The sequence below is a fragment of the Synchiropus splendidus genome, chromosome 8 (genome assembly GCF_027744825.2).
Source record: "Synchiropus splendidus isolate RoL2022-P1 chromosome 8, RoL_Sspl_1.0, whole genome shotgun sequence".
NCBI classification, from domain to species: domain Eukaryota; kingdom Metazoa; phylum Chordata; class Actinopteri; order Syngnathiformes; family Callionymidae; genus Synchiropus; species Synchiropus splendidus.
Window position 1 is genome coordinate 21210626 of NC_071341.1, and position 26685 is coordinate 21237310.

Here is a 26685-nt window from a genome sequence, read left to right on the forward strand (position 1 = left end):
AAATGTGAGCAAATGAATCCCGACCATTGTGCATTTCCTTTCATTTTCTTTTTTTCCCCATATTATTACATGTATACAATCGTGTTTTCTATGATGTACTTCAGTGAAATGAATAATGCAGTGCAACTGTATTTCTATATGTGCATCAACAAAAACAAAAACAAAAACTATATATATATATATATATATATATATATATATATATATATATATATATATATATATATATATATATATATATATATATATAAAATGCAAAATGGGAAAAAAAGAGGCTATGCTCATAGTGTCCATAAAGACGGACATGGACAATGTGTAAAAATATAAAAATAAAGTCTTACCATGAATGAATTGTACGGGTTTTATTTTCATTTTTTTATTGGATTAGAAACAACGATTAACTGATACGAAGGCGCTTATTCTTCAAGGACCCTTTATAACATGCCGTCATCCAGTGGCGTCTGCGGGAGCGGTGCATCATGGGAGGAAATAAGATGCCGGCAGAGACGAGCTGAGGAAAAAGCGTGAAGGGGCCGCGCCTCAGCCAATCCGAGCGCAGCGGGGCGGGGCCACAGAGCGCAGCAGCGAGCCCAGCCGCCTCAACGCGTATTGTGTGACTCTTTAAAAAGCGATTCTCCGCAGCTGCCTCCGCGCGTTCCTCGTGTTTGGAAGCACAGCGAGCTGAACGAGAGGTGAGTGTGGAAGCGCCCGGCCGGGTCCCCCCCCCCCCCCGGTAAACCGAAGGCTGCAGGCGCGTGTTCGGAGGCGGGTTGTTAGCCTCGTGCCATGCTGGACTCGCGCTAACCAAAGCTCGTGTTTGCTCGTGTTCTGAGTAGCTCAACTCCGCCTGTGTCAAGTTTGTCATCGGCGTGGCGATAAGACACGGAACAAGTTGGCGATTCTGGAGCCACTTTTCCGGATCCGGTTGGTCCGAACCGGATCTCCAGCCACGTGCGGTGTGGATGACGGTGCTGTTCCTCGGCAGGTGAACCTCCTCATCGTCAACATGACCGACAGGAAGGCGGTGATCAAGAACGCGGACATGTCCGAGGACATGCAGCAGGACGCGGTGGACTGTGCCACGCAGGCCATGGAGAAGTACAACATCGAGAAGGACATCGCCGCCTACATCAAGAAGGTGAGGCGGGAAGTCACCTGATCGCACGAGCCGACGTTGGCTCGCGTTGCGTCTATTTTGGGCTCCCGGGGAGATGAATCAGTGTTTGGGTTGGTTTGTGCGGAGAACAGCTGTGGTTCTCACCGGCACTCTTGCCCAACACTGAAACACCAATGCCCTACCCACTCCGTGGCTGGTGTCAAACTCGAGGCCTGGGGGCCAATGGGTTCCTCTAATTGGTTCCTGACCGAGGTCCGACTCCGACTCACTGCGCGCCCCCGGCGCCACATCAACACTTCCGAGTGACTGCTGCAGTCACAGAGGAGTTGGAGCCAGCGATGGGTCATAGTGTTGAAAAGTTTGTTTTGTTTGTGAAGATGACGCCTCTTTAGCATGAGCAGACACCACACACCCTCCCGCTAACCTGCTAGCTAGTCAGTTAGCACGGCGCTAACTGTTGTAAGAGGAGACTAACTTGTTTTTAATGATGTCACATCTGCGCTGCTACGGTGATTTATTTATTTTACAATGATATAGTGATTCAGCTACACTGAACACATTTCAGATTTATTATTAAAATAAGACCTTTTGGTCATGTTGATCAGATCTGATGATTTTAAATTGTTCTTCTCGACCCATGAAGACCTCCGTTAAAGAAGTGGAGCTCTCTGTCGACAGTTCCGTGGCTCAGGATTCACAGGGTTAATGCATGTTCCTGCGTGATGTGTCATTATTCTACTTGTCGCATGTACTCAGACCTTGAGTTGCGTCCAGGTAACTCTGCAGCTGTGCGGCTCCAAGGGTGCATTCCAGTTGAGTTTGGAACTCGGGAATTCCCTTTTACCCAATGCAGGATTTCCAGCTTGAAGTTGGAGGAACCTTGCCAGCCCGAGTTCACAATCCAAGATGGCGTCCTCAACATAAACTGAAAGTTTTGAATTGTTGCAAAGTGCAGAAGGAAGCTATACTTTCTCAGAATTTGTTTCTTCTTCACCCATTGGTACTAGTTGAGAAAGTTCTGAGGTTTTGATCCCCCACGGTGCATTGGGCCCCCAGGCTGGCGACTGTTTATGGCGTCCTGCTGTAGATACAGGAGGGCGGCCATTTTTTCATGTTTTGCAGCTCAGGTCCTCAGGACACCCTGCTAACTAAAAGCCTGCCTTACATCTACATGGGTCATACAAAGTGGCTCCGTGGGACAGATTTGGCCCCCAAATCCGTTCAGATACAGGGCTCAAATGTCTTTGGAAACTCAGAACCTTGTCCAACCCAATGATGACGGCCGTTTTGGAGTCAACATGGTGGCTGTTTGTGTTATCTTCACTTTTAGCTGCTCCTTGGTAGCTAGCATCATTAGCATGTACAAACAAGACAAGGCAAAGTACTGTACAGTAGATTTAGTCGGTCAGTGTTGTCATTTGAGCCGGTTTTAGGCTTGAGTAGTGAGCAGCGCCCCCTTGTGCCCCGGCTGCTGCAGTGCAGGTCATCAGTCTCCGGAACACATGGCTGAGTCGGTGGCCATCACTGATGTTTAGAAGACGGACTCCACCTTAATCTGCTGTGTTTACACTCAAACGGTCGGCGTCTTGTCTCCTCATGAACAGTGGTTGAACCTCCGTTCACTTCACTTTATACAAGAAGAGAGACAAGAAGTCAGGTGAACATCATGTGACTGGCTGCTCCATGTGCCGAGTCATCAACAAAACAAACCCCTCTGGAGGTCTCAGACCTGAAGGTCACGAATGTCGCTGTTCTTTCAGGAGTTTGACAAGAAGTACAACCCCACCTGGCACTGCATCGTGGGGCGGAACTTCGGGAGCTACGTCACCCACGAGACCAAGCACTTCATCTACTTCTACCTGGGCCAAGTGGCCATCCTGCTCTTCAAGTCTGGCTGAGCCGGTGGAGCGACCTTCGACCCCCCCAAACGCCGCGGTGGCCAACGTCTCCCCTTCACTAATCACCATAACAACGCCGAAGTGGCGGGGTTGGCGCAGTTGCATGGACTCGACCCTGTTTCATATGTCTGTGACCGTGAGTTTACGTTCGAACGCAGCTGAAGTAGTTTGTGTTCATGCCGTTCACTTTTAGGTTGCTCGGCGATCCGGCGTGGCCCCGGATCGCCGAGCTTTAGGAGAGCGCTTCCCTCCATCAGTGGTGTTGTGGTTTGGTCGGACGATAGGACTGCATGCACCAGCTCCCCCCCTCTCCCCCTCCGCTTCTGTTCCGTCTCCAGTCAGCTGCGTTCACTCGTGGGGTTTGTTTCCTGTGTGAAAATAAAAGACTGCAGCTCTGTCACCGGCTAACTTTCACTGTGAAGGAGTCACGTGTCCGCTCACGCTGCAGACGGATCACACTCATCTGCCACCTAGATGTCTTAGCCACTTCCTGCATGTCTGGAGGATCATGTTCTCGGTTCTTGCATCAAAGACGTCCGCCTCTGCTTTAGTTACCTGTGAAGATTGTGGATATCGGACGGAGCCTTGTGCGTGTTCTGGAAGGCGATGTACAGTATAAACACTTGACTATGATTGTGTGGCTCGGAGCGTTTCCCCATGTTTTTTCTGTTGGAGCGAGCCACTTCTTTTCATTTGTTCCTGTCGGTTAGGAGCGAGTTCCCACTGAAGGAAGAGCGTCCTGTCACGTTTGTTGCTCGCTCAACTGTTTGCTTGGACTGACTTGGTTCCATCACATGGTTTTCCTCTGGCATGTATCTTCTGGCGTGTGCGTGTGTGTATGTACGTAGGAGCCGTTCGACGCCGTTTGAATTTGCACAAAACATGTGCCTGTCTCTGCTCTCAACTGTACCTGGCTTAACTATTGCACTTCATTCGACTGATCCAGTAGGTTGCTACAGAACCAAAACACAAGGAATAAATATTAGTTGTGACTTATTACGCCGGTGTCGTGTCTTCATCTGAGCCAGTCTACAGCATGAAGTAATGATGGGCTGGTGAGGCTTCATGAAACTGTGTCCTCATCTTCAGAGCCCTCTGAAGAGCCATTTCAATGACACCTCACTTCAGTTTTAAACCAACAGCGCCACCTACTCAGCTCTAAAAATACGGACACTGTTTCATGAAGCTTCACTGGCCCATTTTTGGAAGGTGTTTTTGACTGTAACCTCAATTCTACTTGCGCAGTGACTTCACCAAGGTACCAGTTTGAGCTCACCTGGACCAGCGAGGTGTCAACATGTGGCTCTTCATGTGGTTGAATCAATGTTCAACCACATCACGTTCTGGTACGACGAAGCAACAAGCTAAAGATATGTTGAAACATTATGGAAAATATGAAGAAAGTCAAGGTCAATATCCTCATCTATAATGTATTTTAAAATGTTAGTTTTTGGAAAGAAATACTTGTATCTCCTACAGAAAGTACATTACTAATATCCCACAATGATACTGAGTCCAAAGGGCCTGGAACATACTGAGGAAAACAACTTTCTCATGAAATTAAAATCAGTTTTTAGATTTAAAAACGAACTGAAATATCTCAGGTATCCAGCAGAGGGCGATGATTCTTCACTCAGTTTGAAAGACTCGGTCAATCAACTTATGTTGCATGAATTTCCATTTGTGAGAGATTTGACTTTTTAAAAATAGGTGCCGTATCGCATGTAGTTGGAGGTGTTCTATGATACTGCACTGATTTAGAGGCGATAGGTCACGTGACCTTCCACGCTATGGAGCAAAAACATTGACATGTATTTATTTAATCAATTAAAAAAAAAAAGGTCGTGACACGAAGTCAGGGCCTTAACTCGAAATGCATAAAAATGTCATTTTTTTAAAACTCAAAATATGACTTAAAAACAACTTGTCTGGCACCTGTGGACCATGTGAACAGCATGGAAAGTGAAGAAATGGATGAATATGCCGTGACTGGGACCCAATACTTTGTCACGACCAATTTAAAAAAAAAAAAAAAAACATCAAAATTCGACATTTGCATTTCTATCCATTTCTTCACTTCCCTTCATGTTCACATGGCCCAAAGATGCCAGACGACTTGTTTTAATGTCATTTTTTTAGTTTATAAAACAACTCATTTTGGGGGCATTTTCCTTTGTGTCAGGACTATTTTTTTTTTTTAAATCAACTATGTCATTTCTGGCAATTTCTTCACTTTTCTGAGTCCTGGGATCTCACAAGTGATGACGGAGAAACTTCCATTCACAGGTGGAGAAAGGTAATGCAAGAAAAAAAAAAAGGGAATTTCAGTAATATGTGTCGGAACATCAACAAATGAAAATGTACATTGCAAACCTCAGACTGTCCACAGAAGATGTCACTTGTTCAACACGTTTGAGAACATTTGGTTACATCATTTATTTCGCATCCGTCCAACACATTGTTTTACATAGAAAAAGTTAGTGTCAAACCTGAGTGATACAGTAGTACCACCACGATTGTTCTCTACACCAAACCGTCTTTAGTTTACTGAACCTAGATGCACCTTCAAATAGTGGATTTTAATAACACATACAAATATAGACTCAGAGCGAACTGACGTAATTACTGATAAATCTGCTGGTTTTATGGACAGACAATTTAGAAGATATAAAATAACAGAGTTAAAAAGGGCCCCACAGTGAAAGTGCTTGAAATATGGCTTTTAAAACGCGTGTGAGGCAAAACTCTTTGGTTTACGGTGTTGACGGGAAACAATGCCCTCTTGTGGAGTTGATGCGAACTACATTATTTCAACATGGAAATATATATTTAAAAATCTCTTTGGTGGTAAAATAGGTTTTAAAAATATAACTATGCCCACGACATCTTTGCCGTCACACGATAACATCCCCGCTTCAGTAGTTCAGTGCAGCCTTGTTGTTGTTGTTGTCTAATGTACTGTGGAGCTGAAGGTGAACACCAGACATGGAGGAGGATGAGGACAGCTCTCTTCTTCTCCTCCCCATGTTGGAGTCGGAGGGTCGTGGTCGGGGTTCAGGACGGCGGATCTGGCTCCACCTCCAAGTCGCCGATGATCTCCCAGGTGGAGGCCGAGGCGGGCAGGTGAGTGGGGCTGCGGCTGCTGCCCGACCGCGTCAGGAAGCCGAAGCTGCGGACAGGGGAGGGAAACAGAGCTGCGGTCAGGGGAGCTCAGAGGGATGAGGGTGAAGGGAAGCCATTGTGATGAATGAATTACAACAAGAGGAAAATTGTTGTCCTTTACTAAACAGCGGTTTATATGATCATTGCATCGTGGGGAGGAGCCTGCTGGGGGTCACCTGCATCTGCATTCATTTCATTCAACTGTCATATAAGTGTCATTTCTACGTTAATATGAAATAAATTCTATGTTTTTATTCACTTCCATAAAGTTGGCTCTGGAGGTTAGAGTGGGTTGAGAACCACTGGTCCAACTGGAGCATGGTTCTCACAGACGAACCACAGCAGCAGGTGGTAAGTGAGGAAGTGAAACTCACAGGTTTCGGATTCGAGACTCGGCTGGTTTCTGCAGGCCGTCCACTTCCGTGCTGCCTCCCAGCAGAGAGCCTTGCTCCTCGTCTTCGTCACTGCAGAAGAAGATCGAGGCATTGCTCAGCTCAGCGCAGACGCCCAGCTCCCAACTCTGGGCTCCGCCCGGGTCACAGAACCTGATGCAGTCGGTCACTTGAATCCCCAGCATCTTCTCCTTGATGACTTTCCTCCTCTTGGTGATGGCGGAGCGCACGGCTTCTAAGAGGAAGCCGGGGCACCGCTCCTCGCTCAGGATCTCCCTGCACACCAGAGGGCGCCGCTCTCAGCCTGGCGCTCCTCAGCTGCTGCAGGCTCATGGCCGCTCACTCACCTCTGGTAGTAGTTGAGCTCCTCCTGAACCAGGAAGAGGTTGGTCTTCAGCTCGTTCCGCTCGAAAAGGATGTCGCGCACTTCTTTCTTGGTGAAGCAGGGTGTGTCTGCATCATTGGGCTCGTCGGGCGACGCTGCTGTCTCAGGTGGAGCTGGACTCATCTGCTGAGAGAGAGAGAGAGAGAGAGAGAGAGAGAGAGAGAGAGAGAGAGAGAGAGAGAGAGAGAGAGAGAGAGAGAGAGAGGCCAGTGTGACACAGGAAGCAGAGGTCAGACGGCCGGCGCACCAGGACTCAGTCACGTGTGTTCCCTGACTCGCTTCAACTCTAGACTCTGGCAGCACCTCGGGTCAATCGCTGCTCTCTCTATGTCCTGGAGATGTTTTGTTATAACTTGCAGCATCTGTGAGGCAGCCTTTCCAGTGACTCCACTTGGATGAACTACAGTGTTCGTGGAGGGAGCTTCACAGAGAGATACACACAGACACAGGAAGTCAGAAGTGACTGAGAGTGAGTGTCAGAGGCACAGCTCATGTGGAGAAGTCAGGTGACTAAGTTAGGGAAGTCAAATGAGACGGAGATCAGGGAACAGAGGAGCAAGCAGTGGATGGCTGGGATCAACAAGGGGGGGGAAGCATAATAATAAGAAAAGAAGAAGAAGGAGGAGGAGGAGGAGGGAGATCAGGGGAAGGTGGAGGAGGAAAGTCATAATAAAAAGAAGAAGAAGAAGAAAAAGGAGGAGCAGGAGGAGGAAGACCAGAGGAAGGTGGAGAGGTGAACGTCATAATAAAAATAAGAAGAAGGAGGCGGAGGAGGAAGAAGATCAGGGGAAGGTAGAGGCAGAAAGTCATAATAGTAATAAGAAGAAGAAGAAGAAAAAGAAGAAGGAGGAGGAAGACCAGAGCAAGGTGGAGAGGGGAACGTCATAATAAAGATAAGAAGGAGGAGGAAGATCAGGGGAAGGTGGAGGAGGAAAATCATAATAAAGATAAGAAGAAGAAGAAAAAGGAGGAGGAAGACCACAGGAAGGTGGAGAGGGGAACGTCATAATAAAATAAGAAGAAGAAGGAGGAGGAGGAAGAAGATCAGGGGAAGGTAGAGGCAGAAAGTCATAATAGTAATAAGAAGAAGAAGAAGGAGGAGAAGGATAAGGTGGTTTCTCTTTTATATCAAGAAGGTGATTTAGTCATGAAGTGCACCTCGAGTGCCTCTGACAGGACTCGGTGAACACATGGAGGAAGGGAAGGGGGGGTGAGCTGATCACATGGTACATGACGTGTTAGCTCTCCCAGGAAAGGTGAGGAGGTGAACTCACTGCTCTGCTGTTTTCCAAACGTTCATCTAATATGAAGTAAAGAAATGTGATGTTTCTCATCATAAATGAACATGAAAGCACAGAACAGGGTCGTGTTCTGTGCTTTCTCTGGCCTGAGCCAGGATCACGCACCGGACGGTTGCTGCTGCTTCTGTCCAGCTGAGCCTGCAGCCTCTCCATGGCCTTGCTCTGCTCCTTCAGGTCGGCCTCCATGTCGGCCTTCCTCTCCACGGTGCTCTTCAGCTGCGTCTGCAGGACGCTCTGCCGGTGTCGCAGCTCCGCGTTCATCTTCATGAAGCGCTCCAGCTGCTCCTGGAGCTACACACACACACAGATGGTCACTCCAAGAGTCACAAGGCCCGACGTGAAATCCACAAAAAACACTTGAAATCCCTCAAACTACTTTTGTCATTTTGTCAGAATTTTGCTAAGGTCAAATGACTCAGCAAAACCTGAAGCGTTTTAACAATCCCACAGCCAGTTGGGGCAGATGATCAAGTCACGTGCTCCACATGCCTGGACACACACACACACACACACAACAGACTTGTCTGGAACGAAGAGCAAACCTTCGGAACTTCAGCAGACACTTTCAAATCAGACATCAAAAGATAGATTTGTATGTAGTGAGAGAAGGAAGTGACGTGCTTCGATTGAGTGTGTGGGAGGACGTGACCTTTGCGCCCACTATCATAAACATGAATTGTTGAAGTGCTTCTGACAGTTGACCATCAATTTCACAGCTGCACCAGTTACAATCTGATCAGAGGTTGACACACACACACAGACGCTAGGATTCTATTGAACGAGTGGACAATGAACTTGAGACGGGACGCAGCGCACCGCTTCCACTTCCCGGGAGGCGGAGCTTATCTCCTGAGCCTTGGCCCGCAGCTCGTCCCTCTGCTTGTCCACCACCTCCTTCAGTTTCAGCATCACTTCCCGCTCCTGACGCTGGACTCGGTCTGTCCAAACACACAAGCACAGCAAATATTTTTTTCTCAATATTAAAAAATAAAAGCAGCCCAGGAGGCATCAGACAGTGTTACTGCGGCAACAGCTACTGAGTTCATCTCTGTCAACCGTTCTGATTGTTTTTGTAAAACAAGCTGAAAACAAATAGATGTGTACAGCTTGTTTTTTGCAAAGCAAGTTGTTGAGTCAGTCAGTGACTTGGCGTGTCTGGAGGGGAATGGGCAGGGGGCGGGGCTTTGGACGCCGTGTTTCACAATCCTAGCGAAAAGCCTGCTTGAAAGACTTATATACAGAGGAATGAATAAAGTAAACACTGCTGATTCATGTGACTGGTGCAGATTGTGAACAAAAACTAGTCACGGTATGAAGGCCTTTCTCAGCTCTGATCCTCTGACACCACACATCAACATTCATTTAAGACACAACTGAATGTATCGCTACCGAGCAAGCAATTGACTTTCCATAAACTGTTGTATCTCTGCGCAGCAGAAAATGAAACTAAAGTGATCACATGCTGTGGTGACAGAGAGGTCAGAGGAAATATGCCTGAGGAACGACCGCTCCTTTCTGAGGACTTTGGTCGAAGACATGAGTGCATTGAATAGAGTCGGGGAATGACAATGTCATTTGCTCAGGAAAAAACCATATATATATATATATATATATATATATATATATATATATATATATATCAAACTTTACAATACTGGATTGTATCAACCACTACTTTAGAGTTTGGCGACTTGTGGTGACCAAAATTCAACCAAAATATGAAGCACTAGCAGGCAAATATCCTCAGAGGACACAGATGGAGGCAGGTCGGCTTCATGTCAGATGTATCTTATGTTTGAGCGGTTTAACTTGAGCTGCTGAAAATAATGGCTGTTTAACTGCTTACGCAAAAACACTCACCCTGCTGCTCCAAATCGGCACAAAAAATGAGCTCATGTTTGTTGGAGGACTTTTTACAGTACAGTTAATAACTTTCAAGTCCAAAGAACAAGGTTATTGTCGCCCAGTCACTCCTTGTCATAAGCATCAGTAGGAGGTGGGTTACTGAGGTACCATCGTGCGTGTGAGTGCCCTTCAGTTGGCGCTGCAGTTGCTCCTTGTCCACCTGCAGTTGCTGGACCTGGACCAGCAGCTCCTCGCACCTCCTCCTGCACTGCTCCTCCTTCTCCTGCAACACCTAAATTGGACATTTGATGCTGATCAGACCATGGTGAAGGCGACATGTTGCTCACAATAAAACTGAAAAAAACAAGGCAGTGCTGCTTCCAGTGGGTGTGACCTTTGTGTCCAGCTGCTCCAGATGTTTGGCTGACACCAGTTATGATACAATATTTCACCTCGAAACAAACTTCACTGTGGTTCCCAGAGAAAGTTCTGACCCAGTACATGTTCCACATTCTCAGCCCAGGACAAAGACATCAACGTTTTCCTGAATAAGCCTGTTTAACAAGCATAAAGCGGAGGTCACTACCTGGGAGAAGTGTACGTGACCTCCTCACGTGCAGCTGTAAAAGCTGATAAGGAAACCAGCACAGAGCGAAAGGTGCTGGTGTAGCGTCTAGTTTGTCTTCACAACAAACCACTGTTTAGCTCAGAGCGAATGTTGGACGAATAATGAAGTGCACATTACCGCTGTACTATATATAACAGGTTATAGAGTCATCGGTGTTATGGCGAGATGAAACATCACAACATCTGGTGCCGGGTGAAAAACTAGAACTAAAGCGAGTTTGTGTGGCGACTAGTGTTTTCGCTGCAACAAACTATGAAGCTAAGTCATTTGACACGTGTCTCGGATTGGGATTCTCTGAGCAAACATGTTCATCTCAGCTCAGCTTCAGTGACTGACGTTTGTCATCCGTTGGAACCGGAAGTCACCGACTAGCACAGTTCATGCCCCACGTTTGTAGTTTTGAGGCGAGTTCTCAGCGAAACAGTCATGAACTTGTTATAACTTTGAAAGTACAAACACTGAAAATATTTTCTTGACTTTTAAGCTACTCTCTTAGTGTGTGAGATGTGATAACTGAGGAGCATTGTTCACATTCATGTCAATCATATCAGCTAACTTTCGAGCTGTACTTGGGCTGGAGCAGAGGGGAAATACATTAAAAAATATTGAAATATTGACAGCATTTCCACCTGTTTTAACAAACTAAATCACGACGATTAGCTAAATATGCCATAGTTAGCATATAGCACACTGTGTTAAACGGACATGGTTCCACTTATACAAACAATGACTGTCATAATAATAAGAAATACATTTAAACAAACAAACGCGTTACAATATGAGTTAAAGTTCAACTATCACCAATAAACTAGGTTGAAACTGAATCGTCGTAAGAGGCCGCTCAAAATTCCTACACATGCACGTCACGTAAACGCCTCATGGTACCAAGCTTGCTAACCTTGCTAACAACCGCAAACATTACGGATTTAAATAATAACTGTTGCAGCATATTTGAGTTTGACTCCGTTGTGGTGAAGCGGGAAGGCTGGTGGAACTCATGCATACGCTGCTGCCCGGTAATAGTTGTCTCTCACGGCGGTGACGCGGTAATAACGTCGCTGTTTCTCACCCGTTTGTCGCGCTGGTCCGCCGCGTCCTCTCCCTCCTTCACTCGCTTCTTCTGCTGCTGCTGCAGCTGGATGCTCTCGAAGGTCTTCAGCAGCTCTTCCTCTCTCTGCTTGTGGGCATCGTTTCGCGAGGCGAAACTCTCCAGCAGCTCCAATACTTTCACTACTTTCGGCACCAGACCGACGACGCTTTCCTTGCCGTAGCCGTCGATGAGCTTCTCCACCTCGGCCCCGATCTGCTTAGCGATCCGGTACACATCGTCTACCGTCAGCGCGGAGAAGCTCCTCTCAGAGCAGCCGTCGCCGGGATTAGAGTCGGAATTGGACGCTGGTTCCTCCATGTCTGGGCGCGACGAACATGCTTCTGCTCCTCAGTCGAAGTAGCTCCTCTGCCGCGCGTGGGAGTCGGTTCGAGTGACAGCGGTTAAAGTCGATCTGCTCCACTTGTCACTTCACCGTCGACAGACACGCGCGTCTGAAAACATCACCGCTACTGGGACCCTCCTCCTCTTCTGACCAATGTAATCCGAGCTCAGACAGTGTGTGAGGCTGCATGTACTCGCCTGCCCTGTGGACTGGTGTAACGCGTCCTGCTGAGCGTGAAAACTATTTCCTCTCCAGTGTGATTCATGACCTGCATTCTCCCTTAACCTCCCGAGTCAAACTGTGCTGCGCTCAATACATTTGATGCACCTTGAAATATAAAATTAACTTTCAGAAACGAGTCAAGATTTTAAAGGCTCTGAAAAACAATTTGTACAAAATGGATGCTCTTTATTTAAAGACAGGCCACCAAGTTACAGATCTTGTTACCACATTATTTGAATGTAGTACAGCATTTAAATTTGTCAATTTCTATTCCAAAAAAAAGGAAAATAAGGGGGTCTGTTATGGACGAGGGGACAGGTTCTGATTAAATACAGACAGCAATCCGCTGTGACCCGACAATCACAAACTGCATTATCACACAGGCTATCGGAAAAGGGGGGCACTGCCAAACAGCTGTAGAAAAAAAACAAAACAAACGGAGGCTAAAACAGTTCCATTGCCTTCACATAAAAATGTCTAAACAAGTTACTAGAAATATTACAAGCGCTGGACTTCAGCTCAGCCAAACATGTCCTCCCGGTCAGCGTTGTAGATCTCACCCTCCTGCAGAGAGGCAAAGTTGAGGAAGTGCGACGGTCTGTGGACTTCGTGGTAGAACTCCTTGGGGTTTGCCAGCTGCAGGTCGTACTTCATGTTGGGGTCATGTCGAACACCTACAGTGAGAAAAAGGAGACAGAAATGTCATGGTCTGGAGTGACTCCAATGTAACTGACCACCACAGTAAAAACCAATACAATCGACCGGGTGAATGGAAAGATCAATGTTTTAGTCACAAATCAAGTGCAGCCCCATAAACACACAAATGAACCAAAGGCGGTAAAAAAAAAACCCCAGGGAAATCAAACATGACTGACCCATGAAGTTGTAGTTCCAGGAGACCTGTCCAGGGACCATGAAAAATCCCAGGAAGCGGTCGGACAGCAGCATCTGGACCCTCTCGTAGTGGGACGGCAGGTAGCCTTTGGGGTTGTTGCCCTTGTCCGTGTTCTGTCGACCCCATTCGTACCCGCTGGGCGTCAGCTTGTAGGCGGTGAGTGTGCATGAGCCCGGAGTGAAGCTGTAAAAGCAGCAGCAGCAACAGCATGTTAACCCCTGGGCGTCATCCATATAGAAATGCCATGGAGTTGTGGGGGGAACACTCACCTGCAGGTGATGATGATGGTCTTCTCTCCATCCCATGATGGGTTGTCTGCCATGATCTTGGCGTGGGTGGTGACATCCTGAGGCGACAGCTGAGGCGACTCATTGGGCTGAGTGTGGATCCACCCCAGGGGCTCCATTTCCTGCGAGATTGAGAGCAAAGGCTTAGGAGTGCTCAGATGAATTCAAGTGTGTGTTGCACATGAAGTTGGTGGCTGGTACCTTCAGGTATTCATGTCCAGGCAGCTGGTTGGGAAGATGCACAGTTTGGTGGGTCCCCCACTGTGGAACCATCACGATGCACCGGATCTCCTTCACCTGTGGGTTGTCTGGTGGACTGGTGCCATACAGGTACCCAGCAATCTGTCACGGCATTGATATGTCACTTCGCATCTTTCAGCCAGGAAACATGATCATAAAGGCCGGAGAAAAACGGGAAGAACAAGACTCTCAAGTACCTGAGCTCGCAGATCAGAAATGCAGATGAACTTCTTGAGGACGTTCTTGGGCAGGATGTAGGTGTAGCCAGTTTCTTTGATGTCATCAGACGACACATAAATGTGGTTTGTTCTGAGATGCAGGTTGGCAGCAGATATGGCCCTGAAGAGGAAGCACACGTGCAAGTTTCAATCTAAAGCCACGTGAAAACAGTCCACTGGCAGCAAGCTTCGCATGCACACACCTGACTCTCCACTCTGTCTTGGAGGAGAAGGTCTGCGTCTCGTAGTTGGAGGTGGTGGACGTGATGATCTCGTCCCCGTGTTTGTTGACGGTTCGAGTCTGGGTGGCGGTGAGCTGCGACTGCTCTTTGGTCTGCTTCTCGATTTCAGCAATCTGCTGTCGCTGTTGCGAGGGAGCAGAGATCTCCATTCCCAGGATGATGTCACGGATTTCCGACTGCGTCAGCGAGGCCACGTTCACGCTGGACAAAGACGAGTCATTCCATTGGTCGGATTCCAAGTTCAATCAACTCAACAAATACCACGAGCAAAAGACATACTTGTTCTTTTTGCCGTAGTCGGCCAAAATAAGGTCTTTGAGCTGCACTTCCACCTTGATCCACTCCTCGTCAGTGAGAGTGGGCCAAATGTGGTGAGGCTCGGTGATGGTGGTCTTGTCAGGCTTCAGGATGACTTTAGCTCGATCATTGTTGACATGCAGTGCTCTGAGGATGAGGATGAGTCGAGAGAAGGCCTGAACATGGACAGAGCAGAGGCATGTTGACATGGGCGACGGCGACATTTCTTCAACTCAAAAGACAGAAACAGGCATTGAACACAACAGAGTCATGAAGCTACACTCACAGTGTAAGAGGAAATGGTCTTGAGCCAGTCATCATACAAGTTGAAAAGCACCATCTGAGGCTCTGTGGCCTTCAGGATCAGGTCTCCAAACTTCTCCACCTTCAGACAAGCCTGGAAGGGCAACTGCAACTCCGAGCCCTTGATCACAATGTTGGGGAAGTCAAGCAAGTGGACCTGGGAAAACGGAGAGGGATGAATGAGACATAACATTCAATTACAGGCAAATTCAACCATTTTCTAGCCAAGGAGGCACCGAGAAAACCATACCTCCAGGGGGTCCAACATTCCTTTCCTGGTCACAATGATCTGCTTCGGCTGCTCTTCCACTGGCAGGGAGCGAATCAAGGCAGCAACTTCCTCAGCCGTCTTCCACTTGGCCAGCTGCAGGGCAGAAACAATGAGGTCATATGACTCCCTCTGCTCACAATACTTTACACACAGTTGTTCAGGAGATAATGTGTGAACAAGCACAGTTCAACAAATGAATAACGTGTGAAATAAATGACAACGATGAACAAACACGGGTAATTTCAAGAGAGTAGAGCCACACCTGTCCCAGACGTTTCTGCCCCGCCCACACAGACGTGTGAATGATCTTGAGGAAAAGCTGACCAGTCCTGGGGTTGAAGATGAAGATGGCTCCGTTGATGGGCTTTGTTGTCAAGTTACCCTCAAAGGTCTGATGGAGGGAGACACAAAAGCAGACTGAATTAAAGAGACGGGAGTAAAATAACTACACTCGAGTTGATGCAGTCGTGATGCAGAGGTCGCGAAGGCCGTGGGCCAGTTCTCACTTTGTGGATGGTGACTCTGTAGACGTTGGTGTCATCTACGAACCAGATGATCTGGTTGGAAAAGAGTTCACCGTAGTTCTGGGAGGACAGGTAGGGCTCGGTGGGCTCAGAAGAGTACAGCTGCAGACCCTTGCGGATGCGCTCCCTCAACACATACAAGGCTGGGTTGGCCTTCATGATCTTAGCCATCGCCTGCTGGATCAGAGGCTTGCTGCCAGGGAACCAGTTGCCATAAGCACTGCAACAGGAGGGGAATTAAAAACACATTGCAAAATTACTTTAATAAGACAGAGAAAGAAACCTTTGCATCAATGTGAAAGAGCTTATTAAGAAGGTGCAATTTCAATGTATCCGTTATAGAAACATCTACAACAATAGTCACAAAAATGTTAGGTATTTTAAACCACAAACCCCATGGTTATACCAATTATATAAACTGCATTTAAACAGTGCAGGATCATAGGGAAACAGAAGGGAAAGTATCATCGTAAGGTGGTAACTGACCTGTGAAGATTGTAGGCCAGGTCGATGGCAATGAGCACACCTGTGGGTGACGGGTAGATACTCATGTTGTCAGTCGTATAGTCCAGGAACTTCGCTCTGGCATAACGCTCAATGTCATGCGAGTCGTAGTCTCCCCAACGTAGCTGAATGTCGATCCAGTACTTTTGTGTGGTGGTGCTGTCCATCACATCCCTGTTGGAGGAGAAGCACTCAAGACGTTAAATGCTTCATCTGTGCAGAAAGAAATCTCAGTAGCTTGAAGTCATACTTTGAGTCGGCAAGTAAAGACGGACGGGAGACATTCCACTTGTAGGATGCAAAGAGGAGGATGTCGGCGCAGGACGAGTTCATCTTGTACGACTTTCTGGGATGGATGGTTTCCTTCTGGACCGTCTCAATTTCAAGAGCATCGAGTTCTTGATCAAAGACCTGCAGAAAAGAAGACATTTATTCACATGCAATATACCATGATTCTGAAAGCTCAAGAAACAGAAAAAAAAACTACCTGGCAGAGATCCATCACAATGCTCTCGTGGATCTTCTGCCACAAGTGGGCCCTGAAGATCTGGATGAGTGAGATCTTGAGAGTGGGGATTTTGCCATGCATGAAAATTCCAGTGAGGTCAAGTTGCACCTGGAAACCCACATACACCTGCAGACAAGAGGAGGTTTGGTGAGACAAAAGTCTTAAAGGATGTTGAGTAAATGTACTTTAGAGATGCACGTACATTGGCTCTGTTGATGGTGGGAGACCACCAGAGTGTAAAACGACGGTTGGGAATTTGGTTGAGACCAGACCTCTGAGCATTCGTCAGCTTCTTCCACTTCATCGACTCCTCAAACCCACTGGCCTTCTCCCTGAAAACCCAAACGATAACTGTCATTTAAATTTGACAGACAATTGCCCAAAGGCAATAGAACAAGGATCCAACCATACAGGAGACTTGGAATGATCCGAATCTTATGAAATGTGTGTCTCATTTCTGTGTCTCAAACTCACCAGAAAAGACCCTCCCATGTGGGGAAGTAAGTGCCTTTGAACAGAGTGTGCTCCAGAATGCCTTCGACTCCTCCCAGAGCTTGGATCATGTCTGTGCGGTAGTTGTTCAAGTTCCACAGTTTGCCATCGTGTCTCTGGTGGGTCCACCAGAACGGATTCTGCTTGAGAACCTGCATTTAAGCAAACACAAAAATAGATTAAAATTGGCTTGACTGTATAACCTTTGTTACCAAAAATACAATTTCGGAGAACAAGGTCATTGTTATTTCCATTACCTGGTACTGTTTGAAATCTGTTCTGACTCTCCAGCCCTTGTCATAGGCCAGTGTGTGTCTGTCTTTCTGGAAGAGAGTGTTGATACGTGGGATTCCTCTGTCCCAGGAATCCTCCAAATCCTCCAGGGTGAGACGCCTGCAAGAATAGAAAGCATAAGGTCCAGTTCTGTTACCTTTAAATGTGCGTATCTTTCAAATGTTTGTCAGTGGAGCACCCACCTGTTCTGGGCGATGGCCTCCTGCCTCTTGAGGGCATATTCAGCCCAGACTCTCTGAGAGTCGATAAACTCACTCTCCCACGGCTGAATGTAACGATACAAGTTAGGAATGAGCTGATCCTCCTCGTGACTCATTCCAGACCTGAAGTGAGTGATGCCCACATCTGTTTGTTTGGACCACCTGGAGAGGACAATGAAGAGGTTATGATCAAGTTAGCCCCTGATCAAAGTCAAGATCTTGCATCGAAACCTTACCTCAAATCAGACTGTGGGATCAACACATGGCCCATGGACAGCATACCGAGGCCACCAAGCTCTTTGGGGGTGTAAAACACCACTGGTGGAAAACGGCTAGGCATTTTGGAGTTCAGGCCGATCTTGATACGAGTCTGGATCTTGTTCTCACACTTGACAAGCAGGTCCAGGAGCTCTTGGGTGTTCACCACAGCCTCTCGGAAGTATGTCATCAGGCCAATCAGAGCCGTGTTCCATTTGTTCACAATCTAGAGTGAAAGTCAATCATGAGCCAAGACTTTTTACCTCCATTCATGTGCACTTTCAATCGTCTGAACTGACCTTGGTGAAGGTGGTGGAACCTGAAGCCATCAGGATTTGACGGACTCTGTTGTGGAAGCGCTGCATAGACTCATCGTCCACGCGCAGGAAGCACTGCGCTGTCCTCTCTTTGGTGACCTGCGCATGAAAAATAGCACCATTTTGAGTTCAGAACTACAATGTCAGGGCAGTAATCCAGTTTAGAGCAACTTGTTCATAGAATTCACACCTCGTTTTGAAGATTCCAGACGCCGTCCTTGTGAGTGAACTCCTCGTAGCTGGTGCGACATTTGGGCAAGATGCGGCACTCGAAGCCACACATGTTAAACAGCAGGTTGGGATTGTCTTTGCTGTAGACTGACACAAAACTGTTCTCCCACTGGACTGTTGTCACAGACCTGGGCAGACGGTTCTTGATGTCCCAAAACACTGCACGACCACTGTGTTGAAAAGACAAGGCAAACAAGAAAAAAAGTCAGCAACTTAATCCAAAAGCATTTTAACAACTGAATACTAAGAGAACTCACAGGTTGACATCATGCTTCATCAATCTCATGCGGGCATCACGAGGCCAGCACTTTTTGTTGTTGTAGCCAACAATGTTCTCATTGTTGGGATCAGGATGTTCAGTGAGGTACCTCTGGATCAGATCTCTGGCCTCATCGGCAGAGAACCTAGTGAAAGAAGGCATTTTAAAAATGTTACCAAGCCAGGGAAATACAGCCTTTAAGACATTTACAACACACTCACCTGAAGAAGATGTGGATGCGGTCAATGTATCGACAATAAAGTCGAATGGGGTGGGCACTCTCTGTGGCAGTGTCTTGGAAACTGAGGAAGTCATTGGGCATTTGTGGGGGACCAGCCATCTCACTGGCTCGGTGCAGTCCAAGCACCAGAAGGTCCATCACAAGACCGTAATACTGCACGATGAAAGAGGCAAACTGGAGTCCTCGGATGATGCCGTATGAGTTGGTGTGGTTCATGTCCTGTAGAACACAGAGACGAGACGCTACAATTTTAAACAAATACAAAATATAATGGTGATGCAAACACAACCACTATTCATCAATTGAATTATTATACTAAAGAAAAGAATTGCATACTTTGTAGTTGATGACCACGTTGTTCTTTGCAGTCATGTAATCAGCAATGTTGTGATCCACGATGAGACGCAGGAGTCTGTTGAGCAGCGTCAGATCGATCTTCTCGTACATCTTTTCATAGCGAGATTCAAGCATCACATTGCATTCTCCCTCCGCAGTTTCCCACACATCCTGCAAGTTGTTGATGCCTGAGAAGACACAGAATTAGATGGCTTTCATCCCATTATCGGCCTTAGATATTCTAAAGTAAAAGTGACAATATCTGCTTTTCACTGAAGAAAATGACATGACATGACAATGCTGCTAATTTGTTCCGACCTTGGCACCACTTGTAGACCAGCAGTGGAGGAGGTTCAGTGTCTGCTGGTTTGATCCACGGTGGGAAGAGACGTCTCTTGTCTGCTTCATACCACAGATACTGGTCAAGATAGGCATCGGTGATCTTTTCCAATGGCTCGACGTCGTACACAGGAACCAGATGGCTGTACAAGTCCATGAACTCAATGCCGACCTGCACAAGGACAAACAAGTTTGTATTTCAGCGTCCAAAACATACCTTGATTAAGGATTTACTATACAGCAAGAGCATGAAAACTCTTGGTTTCTGACCTCCTTGAAAGCTCTCTGAGTGAGCAAGTGACGCTTGATCCTTGACAAAGCCTCGTGAGGATTGTCATAAGCCTGCTCAATCAGACCCAACTCCTCTCTCTGGGACTGGTTCAGTCGAGACTTCACGCTGCAGGATCACACAACGGTCAGTTAGATTAAATTACATAGCCTTAACCTTGGTGCAAAAAGCCTAAAATCACCTGTAGGCCTCCTTGAGTCTCTCCAGGGCCAGGATGAGCAGTTTGGTGTCGTGTTTGTACGACAGCGGAGGGAAGGGAATGGGTGAAAATCGACGGCTCTCCAGCCAGTGAACAGTGGTGGTGTAAATGGCCACTGCCTCTTCAGCTGTGATGTAGGGACCGTCCTGCAGGTAGAACATCATTGAAATTAAATTGTAAAGACCTGGAGCAGAAGGTGAAATGTAAACGTAAAACAACAAAAATGACCAGACAATAATTATCTGTCTGAAAAGTGGAGTTACACCTGCAATTGCAGTCAAAATAAAAACTCCACCATTCACTTTGATGTTCCTCCAGTTGTTACGCACAGACAAGCAAACCAATGCAAGTGCGCCTTTGTAAGAGGGTTTGTGGATAAGAAAACGTAAGCCACTAAATTGATCTACTCATTACCGACATGTTACATTGTGTCATTAATACCTTCAGGTAGTTGTGCTGTCTCTCCTGTTCAGCCTTGAGGTACAGACGGGTCAGTCGTCCCAGGTTCTTTTTGCACACTGTTTTGTCAACAGTTGCTCCGCGGCGAATTCGCTCACGGTTGTAGTGCGCTGTGTTGGTCCACCAGTCAGCTTTGGCCTTGACATAGCGCAGGATCATGTTCTCAATCGGTGTTGGCAAGCCAGGCACCTAAAATAAAGGGGGACAAAATGGAGTAACCCATCATTAACATTGTTATTGATGTGCTTCTAAACTTGTGTGTTCTAACCACTGTTCTTAAAAGGTAAGTGAGTGACCCTCACCTTCCAGGGGATGTTGGCCTTCCAGCACCTCCATGACTCACTGAGATGCTGCAGAATGGTCCTGGCCTTGTTCTGCTTGATGCCCTCTGGCATCATGTCCAGGATGTCGTGCATCACAGCAGCACGCAACTCCAGATCAAAGTGAGACTCCACACGCTGCTTGGTGACAGTTTTGGCCACACCCTTTGAATGACGCCCTGTTGACATCATGAATAATTTCTATTAAAAAACCTCGGCCATGGCAGAATTCAGCTTTATGTGAAAAAAAGGGCTCACCCTCAAACTGCCTGGCAAGCAGATTTCCAAGCCATCTCTCCAACAGAGGGGTGATGCCCCTCATGAAGAACAGCCAGACTCTCCAGCCAGGTGCCCAGAAACCACAACCTGGTCCTTTTCCCACAGGGCCCTTAAACAAGCAAAATCAAAAATAAATAAGCACAATGTTAGTTGGGATTTGGACAGGTATAGGACACAAACGAAAAAAAAAAGAAAAACAATCAACAGCAGAAAATCCAGGCTCACCGTATTGAAGCGGTAGTAGATGAGATGTTTCAGATCTTTGCACATTCGAATCTGCCTCATCAACTTGTACTTGTAACGGTACATTCCTGTGAGTTGACCCACATGAGCGAAGATGTACTGCAGACCATCAGCCAGCTACAAAAGAAAGAGTTCAAAGAGGCAACAGTGAATTGATGTATGAATTCTCAGTCTCAAGTCTGTACCTTGGTTCTTAGCCTGCAGTTTTGGTTTGGTAGGGTAATGTATATAGACCCAAGTCAAACAACTAACTAAATGCCAAGTTTACCTGAAAAGCGTCAACGTTTCCAAGTCTGTACTGGACATGGCTGTCCACCACCAGCTTGCTGAGACGCAGCACCTCTCTGCAGAGATGGAAAGCATTGCCGAATCTGGACTTTTTACGCTCCTGTGGAGGAAAAAGAAAAGCACAGGAATTATATTCGTCATCTCTCAGCAGCACTAATAAGAAATCCTTGGTTGGTGCCTTCTATGCAGTAGACGTAGTATATATGTTTTTAGTTTTACCTTTGTGGTCAGAGTCTTGACAGGTTTCAAGTTGAAGTTGTAATCAAGATGCAGGTAGTTCAGATTTTTTCGGTGGATCAGCAGATTAAGCATGTTGTAGCCCTGTCGGCACACCTGAAGACCCACTTCCACCCAGTCAAGTTTGGTGGACTGGAAGAACTTTGTAGCCTTGAAGGAACGGAACAAGTACCTGGCAGACATGAATTCAAAACTTGAAGTTAGACAAGATGTTACTGAGGATTTAGAATAACTTAACATACCCAAAATAGTACATTTAGAACTGTTTTCTAAAATGAACCTCAATAGAATAATTTTAGTTAACACATATTACTCGATCACGTCACAATCCTATATTGAGACCAACCATTTAGGATGGAAAGGCACATAGTTTCTACATAACAGAAAAGCACAAAAACACAAAAGAAAAAGATTAACCTCTTCTTCTGGGCCTTGGGTGGTCTGTGTTTGAGGGCGTTAAGGACATAATACTTCAGAAGCTTCTGGTAGGAAACCCGCACTTTCACGGGTTGTCCAGCAGGACAGTGCTCACGGTACCTGGAGAAAAAAAATATTCCGTCCATTATATTATATTAGATTAGGTGGTCTTTATTAGTCCCATACTGCACAACTACTTGCACTTGTTTGTAATGTGAACTCTTCTTTCATTATTACTTCAGGTTTGCTCACCAGTTCTTGATCAGTGGAATGTCGATGGCTCTTCGGGTGCGACCTGAACGGAGATTGAATGGCCGTGGTGCCCAGAGCAAAGCAATGCCATTGGCTGTGTTGTCTGTGTAGAGTGGGGTCTCTTTCAGGAAGGGCTCCACGTACTCGGGCAGCTCGAACTCTTCATCATCATCTGGCAGGGGCTCCTGACTCTAAATTTAGTTCAGACAAATGAGCAGAAAGTATGTCACAAAAACAACAATTAATAAATTCAACCATTTCCATGACTTGACAGTTAGTGTACTTGACCTGAGGGTTTAAGAAAACCAATGATAGACAATATCTGAATGATGGCACACCGACCACAGGTGCAGCCAGTGATAAACACAGACCGTCATTCATTTTGATTTCCCTCCAAATCTTACGCACAAACAGGCAGATTTCTGGAAGTGCGCCTTCGAAGGAGGTTTCATATTTGTCAGTTAATCTACTGATAATGATGGCCAGTTAGGAACTTAGAAGCATGATAAGCAACACTCACCTTGACGGAATGTCTGTGTGAAATTGGATTGATCAGTGGGTCGAAGTAGAAAGCTGGAAGATCGGGATCTTCCGTCTTGATGAACACGACATTTGGTGTGTGGTACCTGCATATAAAAGTTTTTTTTGTTTAGACTTTATGGCTGTTAATTACGATAATATTTACACATTATCGTAAGTTACTTACCAAGTCAAGTGGACATGGTGTGGCAAGTTGTTGTAAAGGTATGGGAAGGCGATTTTGTACTCTGTCCTGATAGGCTGTCTGATGATGATTTTGTTGATGTCATTGAATTCATTCCAGTCTTCATCCCTACAGAATAATTACCAGTGAGTCTCAGCACCACATAAAATAGTTCCCTGAAACATTCTCAATTACAATCCACATAAAGCACAAAGAAACAACGCTGCACTAGAAACTCAAGAAAGCATGTAGAATTTGTCTTCTAAGACTGTACATGATAACAATCTTACTGGAGATTGATGTCTCGAACCAGGGGCTCAAACTTGGGTCCACCGGGGATGGCCATGTTTAAAGCCTTGGAAGTGAAGAAGGCTTTGAGGTCGAAGAGATAAAAGTAGTTGAAATCCACCAGGTCAGTCAACAGCTGGTTAGCAAGACGGTACAGTGTGGACATCATGGGCAAAGTAAATTGCCAGCGACGGTAGGTCGTGCCATTGACAAACCTTTAAAAAAAAAAAGGCTGGGTGAGTTATACTTGATGTCTAAAACATGATTTTTTTTAAAGCAAGACCATTTACTTTGCAGTTTCTTTGAGCGGTTGATGCTCATACAGCCACTCTACAACTGAACCATCCTCATCAGGATCCAGTTCCATTTGAATTGCTTCAAGTGGTTCCACATCAAGGATGTTGTCAGCATAGTCCAGTGGCGGCTCTTCATCATCAAAAGGTGGAAATCGCATCCTTTTGAAGTGTTTTCTGTCACGTTTCTCTCGTCGCATCATGATCCACATTGTGCTACAACGATATAGAGAAAAGGTTAAGATAAACAATACTGTTGAATAGAAATATGGCAAACCAACATGGCTGATATATGTATAAAATGGTCTTACCCCCACTGAGCAATGTACACTGGTTCAATGACCCATGGGATTTCATTGACAAAAGAAATAGCTCCAGTGATGTGGTATAAGACTGGTACATCTCGGATCTGTTCCCAGGGCATAGGCATGTTCTCCAGCAGTTTCAAAACTGCATGAGGCATGTATTTGAGGGCCCTAGTTTCATAAAAATAACCTTCATTAGGACAAAAGCAATTACATATATATATGTTAGATTATAGATTACTTAATAATTACCCCAAGTACACTCTTTTGTCATGACGGAATTTTCTGTTGGTCATGTCGCCATGGTCTCGAATAATTTTACGAACATGCTCAGGTGGCATATCTTCTTTCTGGGCATCCACAAAGCCAAACTTTCGTTTCTCTGAATAGCGTTTCGCTTGCAGCTGCTGCCATTTTCTTGCTGTAGGAAAACACAACGAAACGGTGAGGTAAACACGAAGGCACAGTGTAACACAATACACAGAAAACAGGTGAATAAACCTTTTTCTTGAAGTTTTTCCTCCGACATAAAGTCCGGGATTGGTGTGGGCGGCTGTACACCCGGAGGTAACCCTGGAGGGGGAACCCTGAATGGGAATGGGGCAGCCATCGCACCTCAACTGAAAGAGAGATCGAAGTATATGAGGGAAATGTGCCATGAAGAGTTGCTGATGTCCATCCGTGTAGATGGACATCGTTGGGCCTTCATTCATTCCAAAAAGTAAACACACGTCCATAAATAAAGCGTACCGCGCAGTTCTTTATTAAAAACACCCCCTACATTTTAAGCAAATTACATTTTCATACGTGCCAATTGTGCACATCCAATCAGAAAACAAACAAATAACTGCGTGTGCGTTCATGAATGCCGTCGACATGGCGGCTAACATTAGCATAGCAACACGGCGAACAAAGTGAAACAACTTCAGACAACTCACTATACAGTCAAAATTGTTTGCACAAAAAAGGTTATATTGGCGGTCATAATGAAGATTACAGAACAAAACGCTTGTATGAAAACTGAATTCTAGTCGGCAGTGAACGCAAAAAGGGCGCCGATTATGGCCGACCGAGTCGGAGTTAGCTTTAGCTGCTAACCAGAATACTGCGGTCTGTTTCAAGTTAAGCCACACTAAACTCAACAACTCACCGTGCTTTCTTGGCTCCCTTTAAGACTCACTCAATATAAGAATGTGTATCTCGACACAGTACACCTATAAACCATCGCCTTTGACTGTAGAACTTCACACAGCAATACGCAACGCACGCCGTACGACACAGACCACAAGGTACGTTCGCAATGAAAGACCCGGATAATAGTGTTTCCGGGTTCCTTTGCTACTTCCTTTACGCGTTTCAAAATAAAAATGCACTCCTATTTAAACCCGATACTCTGCTTCAGTCAGTATGCAATACCTAATAACGCTATATTCTAAACCATAATCTTGCACACTGCATTATAATGTTATAATTAATCGTGTTAGTACCGGATGCAACCTCAAGGAGGCACTGTGGAGTTGCACTTGTGCAGCTGCCTTGTATGTTATTTATGCTACAGAAATACGATGTTTTCATTTTATAACTGACCCCACTGAAAACCGTTTGCCGGTATTACCGAACTAATGTGACACTTTGCGGTTGTTGTGAGCGAAATACTCAAAACATATCTTCCAGGTCGTGAAATCCGGTCAGATGCAATAGTTATTCAGACATTTTGTGGAGCTGGTGGATGATCACCCATCGCAAAAAATCGAATTGTTTCGATTTGTTGGCGTTTAAAAATGTTCTTCATCCAGCCTCGGATATGGTCAGTCAAATGTTCTGGCAGAAAGAACAGTACACAGGCTCAAGAACATGCTGATCAGGGAGACCTCTACAGGCCATTGCTGGAATATCGTAACACGCCTTTAGAAGGTGTCTCCTACACAGCTACTGATGGGAAGAAGGCTGAGAGGACATTGACCAACACCAGAGGGAACTGGGGAAATTTGTAGTGAGCTGGAGGGAAGGCAACCAACGCAGAAGATCTACATTCACAAAGACACATTGAGAACTAGGCTGGTGACAACATTGGAGTACGGAAGAATGACCTCTGACAGCCAGTTGTGGTCCTGCATCAACGAACAGCCGAGATACTTTCTCATTCAAACACCTGATGGTAGAACTTTAAGGAGTAACAGGCAATATTTGAGGAGAACAGCAGAGAAAGTGTTTCCCACACTGGTTGAACACAATGTCAAGTTTGGAGTCAGTGTGACAGAACAGTGAAAAGTACAGTAGAGACAACACTGAAAGCAGAACACTACCTGATTCAAAACAATAGATCAATATCTTAAGCAGGTATTTTGGCTCAGTTACTATACTTGTTGGACGTACTGACTCTTGACCCAGCATATCACTTCTGTTCTTCAACAATAAAGTGAATAAATTCTATGTAAAATGTCATTACAGCTGACATGTTCAGTTTAGTAGAT

At 46.0% G+C, this 26685-nt stretch overlaps 3 protein-coding genes across 4 annotated transcripts; 1 reads left to right on the forward strand and 2 right to left on the reverse strand.

Annotated features, from left to right (window-relative positions):
• Positions 1-535: 535 nt before the first annotated feature.
• On the forward strand, positions 536-4026 carry dynll2a (dynein, light chain, LC8-type 2a). The gene is made up of 3 exons (XM_053873234.1): positions 536-692; positions 986-1138; positions 2878-4026. Exons 2-3 carry the CDS (start codon positions 1007-1009, stop codon positions 3013-3015), a joined length of 270 nt encoding a protein of 89 aa, XP_053729209.1. The 5' UTR covers positions 536-692; positions 986-1006; the 3' UTR covers positions 3016-4026.
• On the reverse strand, positions 3905-12368 carry rilp (Rab interacting lysosomal protein). Of its 2 annotated transcripts, none has more exons than XM_053873232.1 (8): positions 11798-12368; positions 10269-10392; positions 9072-9193; positions 8361-8546; positions 6917-7080; positions 6723-6845; positions 6552-6641; positions 3905-6184 (listed from the first exon to the last, which is right to left on the reverse strand). In XM_053873232.1, exons 1-8 carry the CDS (start codon positions 12134-12136, stop codon positions 6070-6072), a joined length of 1263 nt encoding a protein of 420 aa, XP_053729207.1. In that variant the 5' UTR covers positions 12137-12368; the 3' UTR covers positions 3905-6069. The 2 variants fall into 2 exon arrangements, with proteins under 2 accessions (XP_053729207.1, XP_053729208.1); XM_053873233.1 differs by having other exon boundaries at positions 3908-6184; positions 6917-7077.
• A 180-nt stretch (positions 12369-12548) lies between these two features.
• On the reverse strand, positions 12549-25530 carry prpf8 (pre-mRNA processing factor 8). Its single transcript, XM_053873345.1, has 43 exons — positions 25362-25530; positions 24713-24831; positions 24464-24632; positions 24218-24382; positions 23904-24122; positions 23616-23828; positions 23329-23454; positions 23143-23248; positions 22623-22813; positions 22371-22490; positions 21936-22125; positions 21697-21816; positions 21411-21545; positions 21165-21294; positions 20889-21085; positions 20569-20775; positions 20110-20273; positions 19910-20036; positions 19619-19811; positions 19301-19488; positions 18945-19183; positions 18722-18868; positions 18424-18634; positions 18216-18332; positions 17895-18142; positions 17641-17820; positions 17422-17557; positions 17147-17316; positions 16875-17004; positions 16652-16798; positions 16415-16575; positions 16147-16338; positions 15643-15880; positions 15399-15527; positions 15116-15229; positions 14849-15022; positions 14545-14738; positions 14227-14466; positions 14003-14144; positions 13767-13907; positions 13548-13687; positions 13259-13461; positions 12549-13057 (listed from the first exon to the last, which is right to left on the reverse strand). The coding sequence occupies exons 2-43, from the start codon at positions 24819-24821 to the stop codon at positions 12903-12905; spliced, it is 7017 nt and encodes a 2338-aa protein (XP_053729320.1). The 5' UTR covers positions 24822-24831; positions 25362-25530; the 3' UTR covers positions 12549-12902.
• Between the last annotated feature and the right edge of the window lie 1155 nt (positions 25531-26685).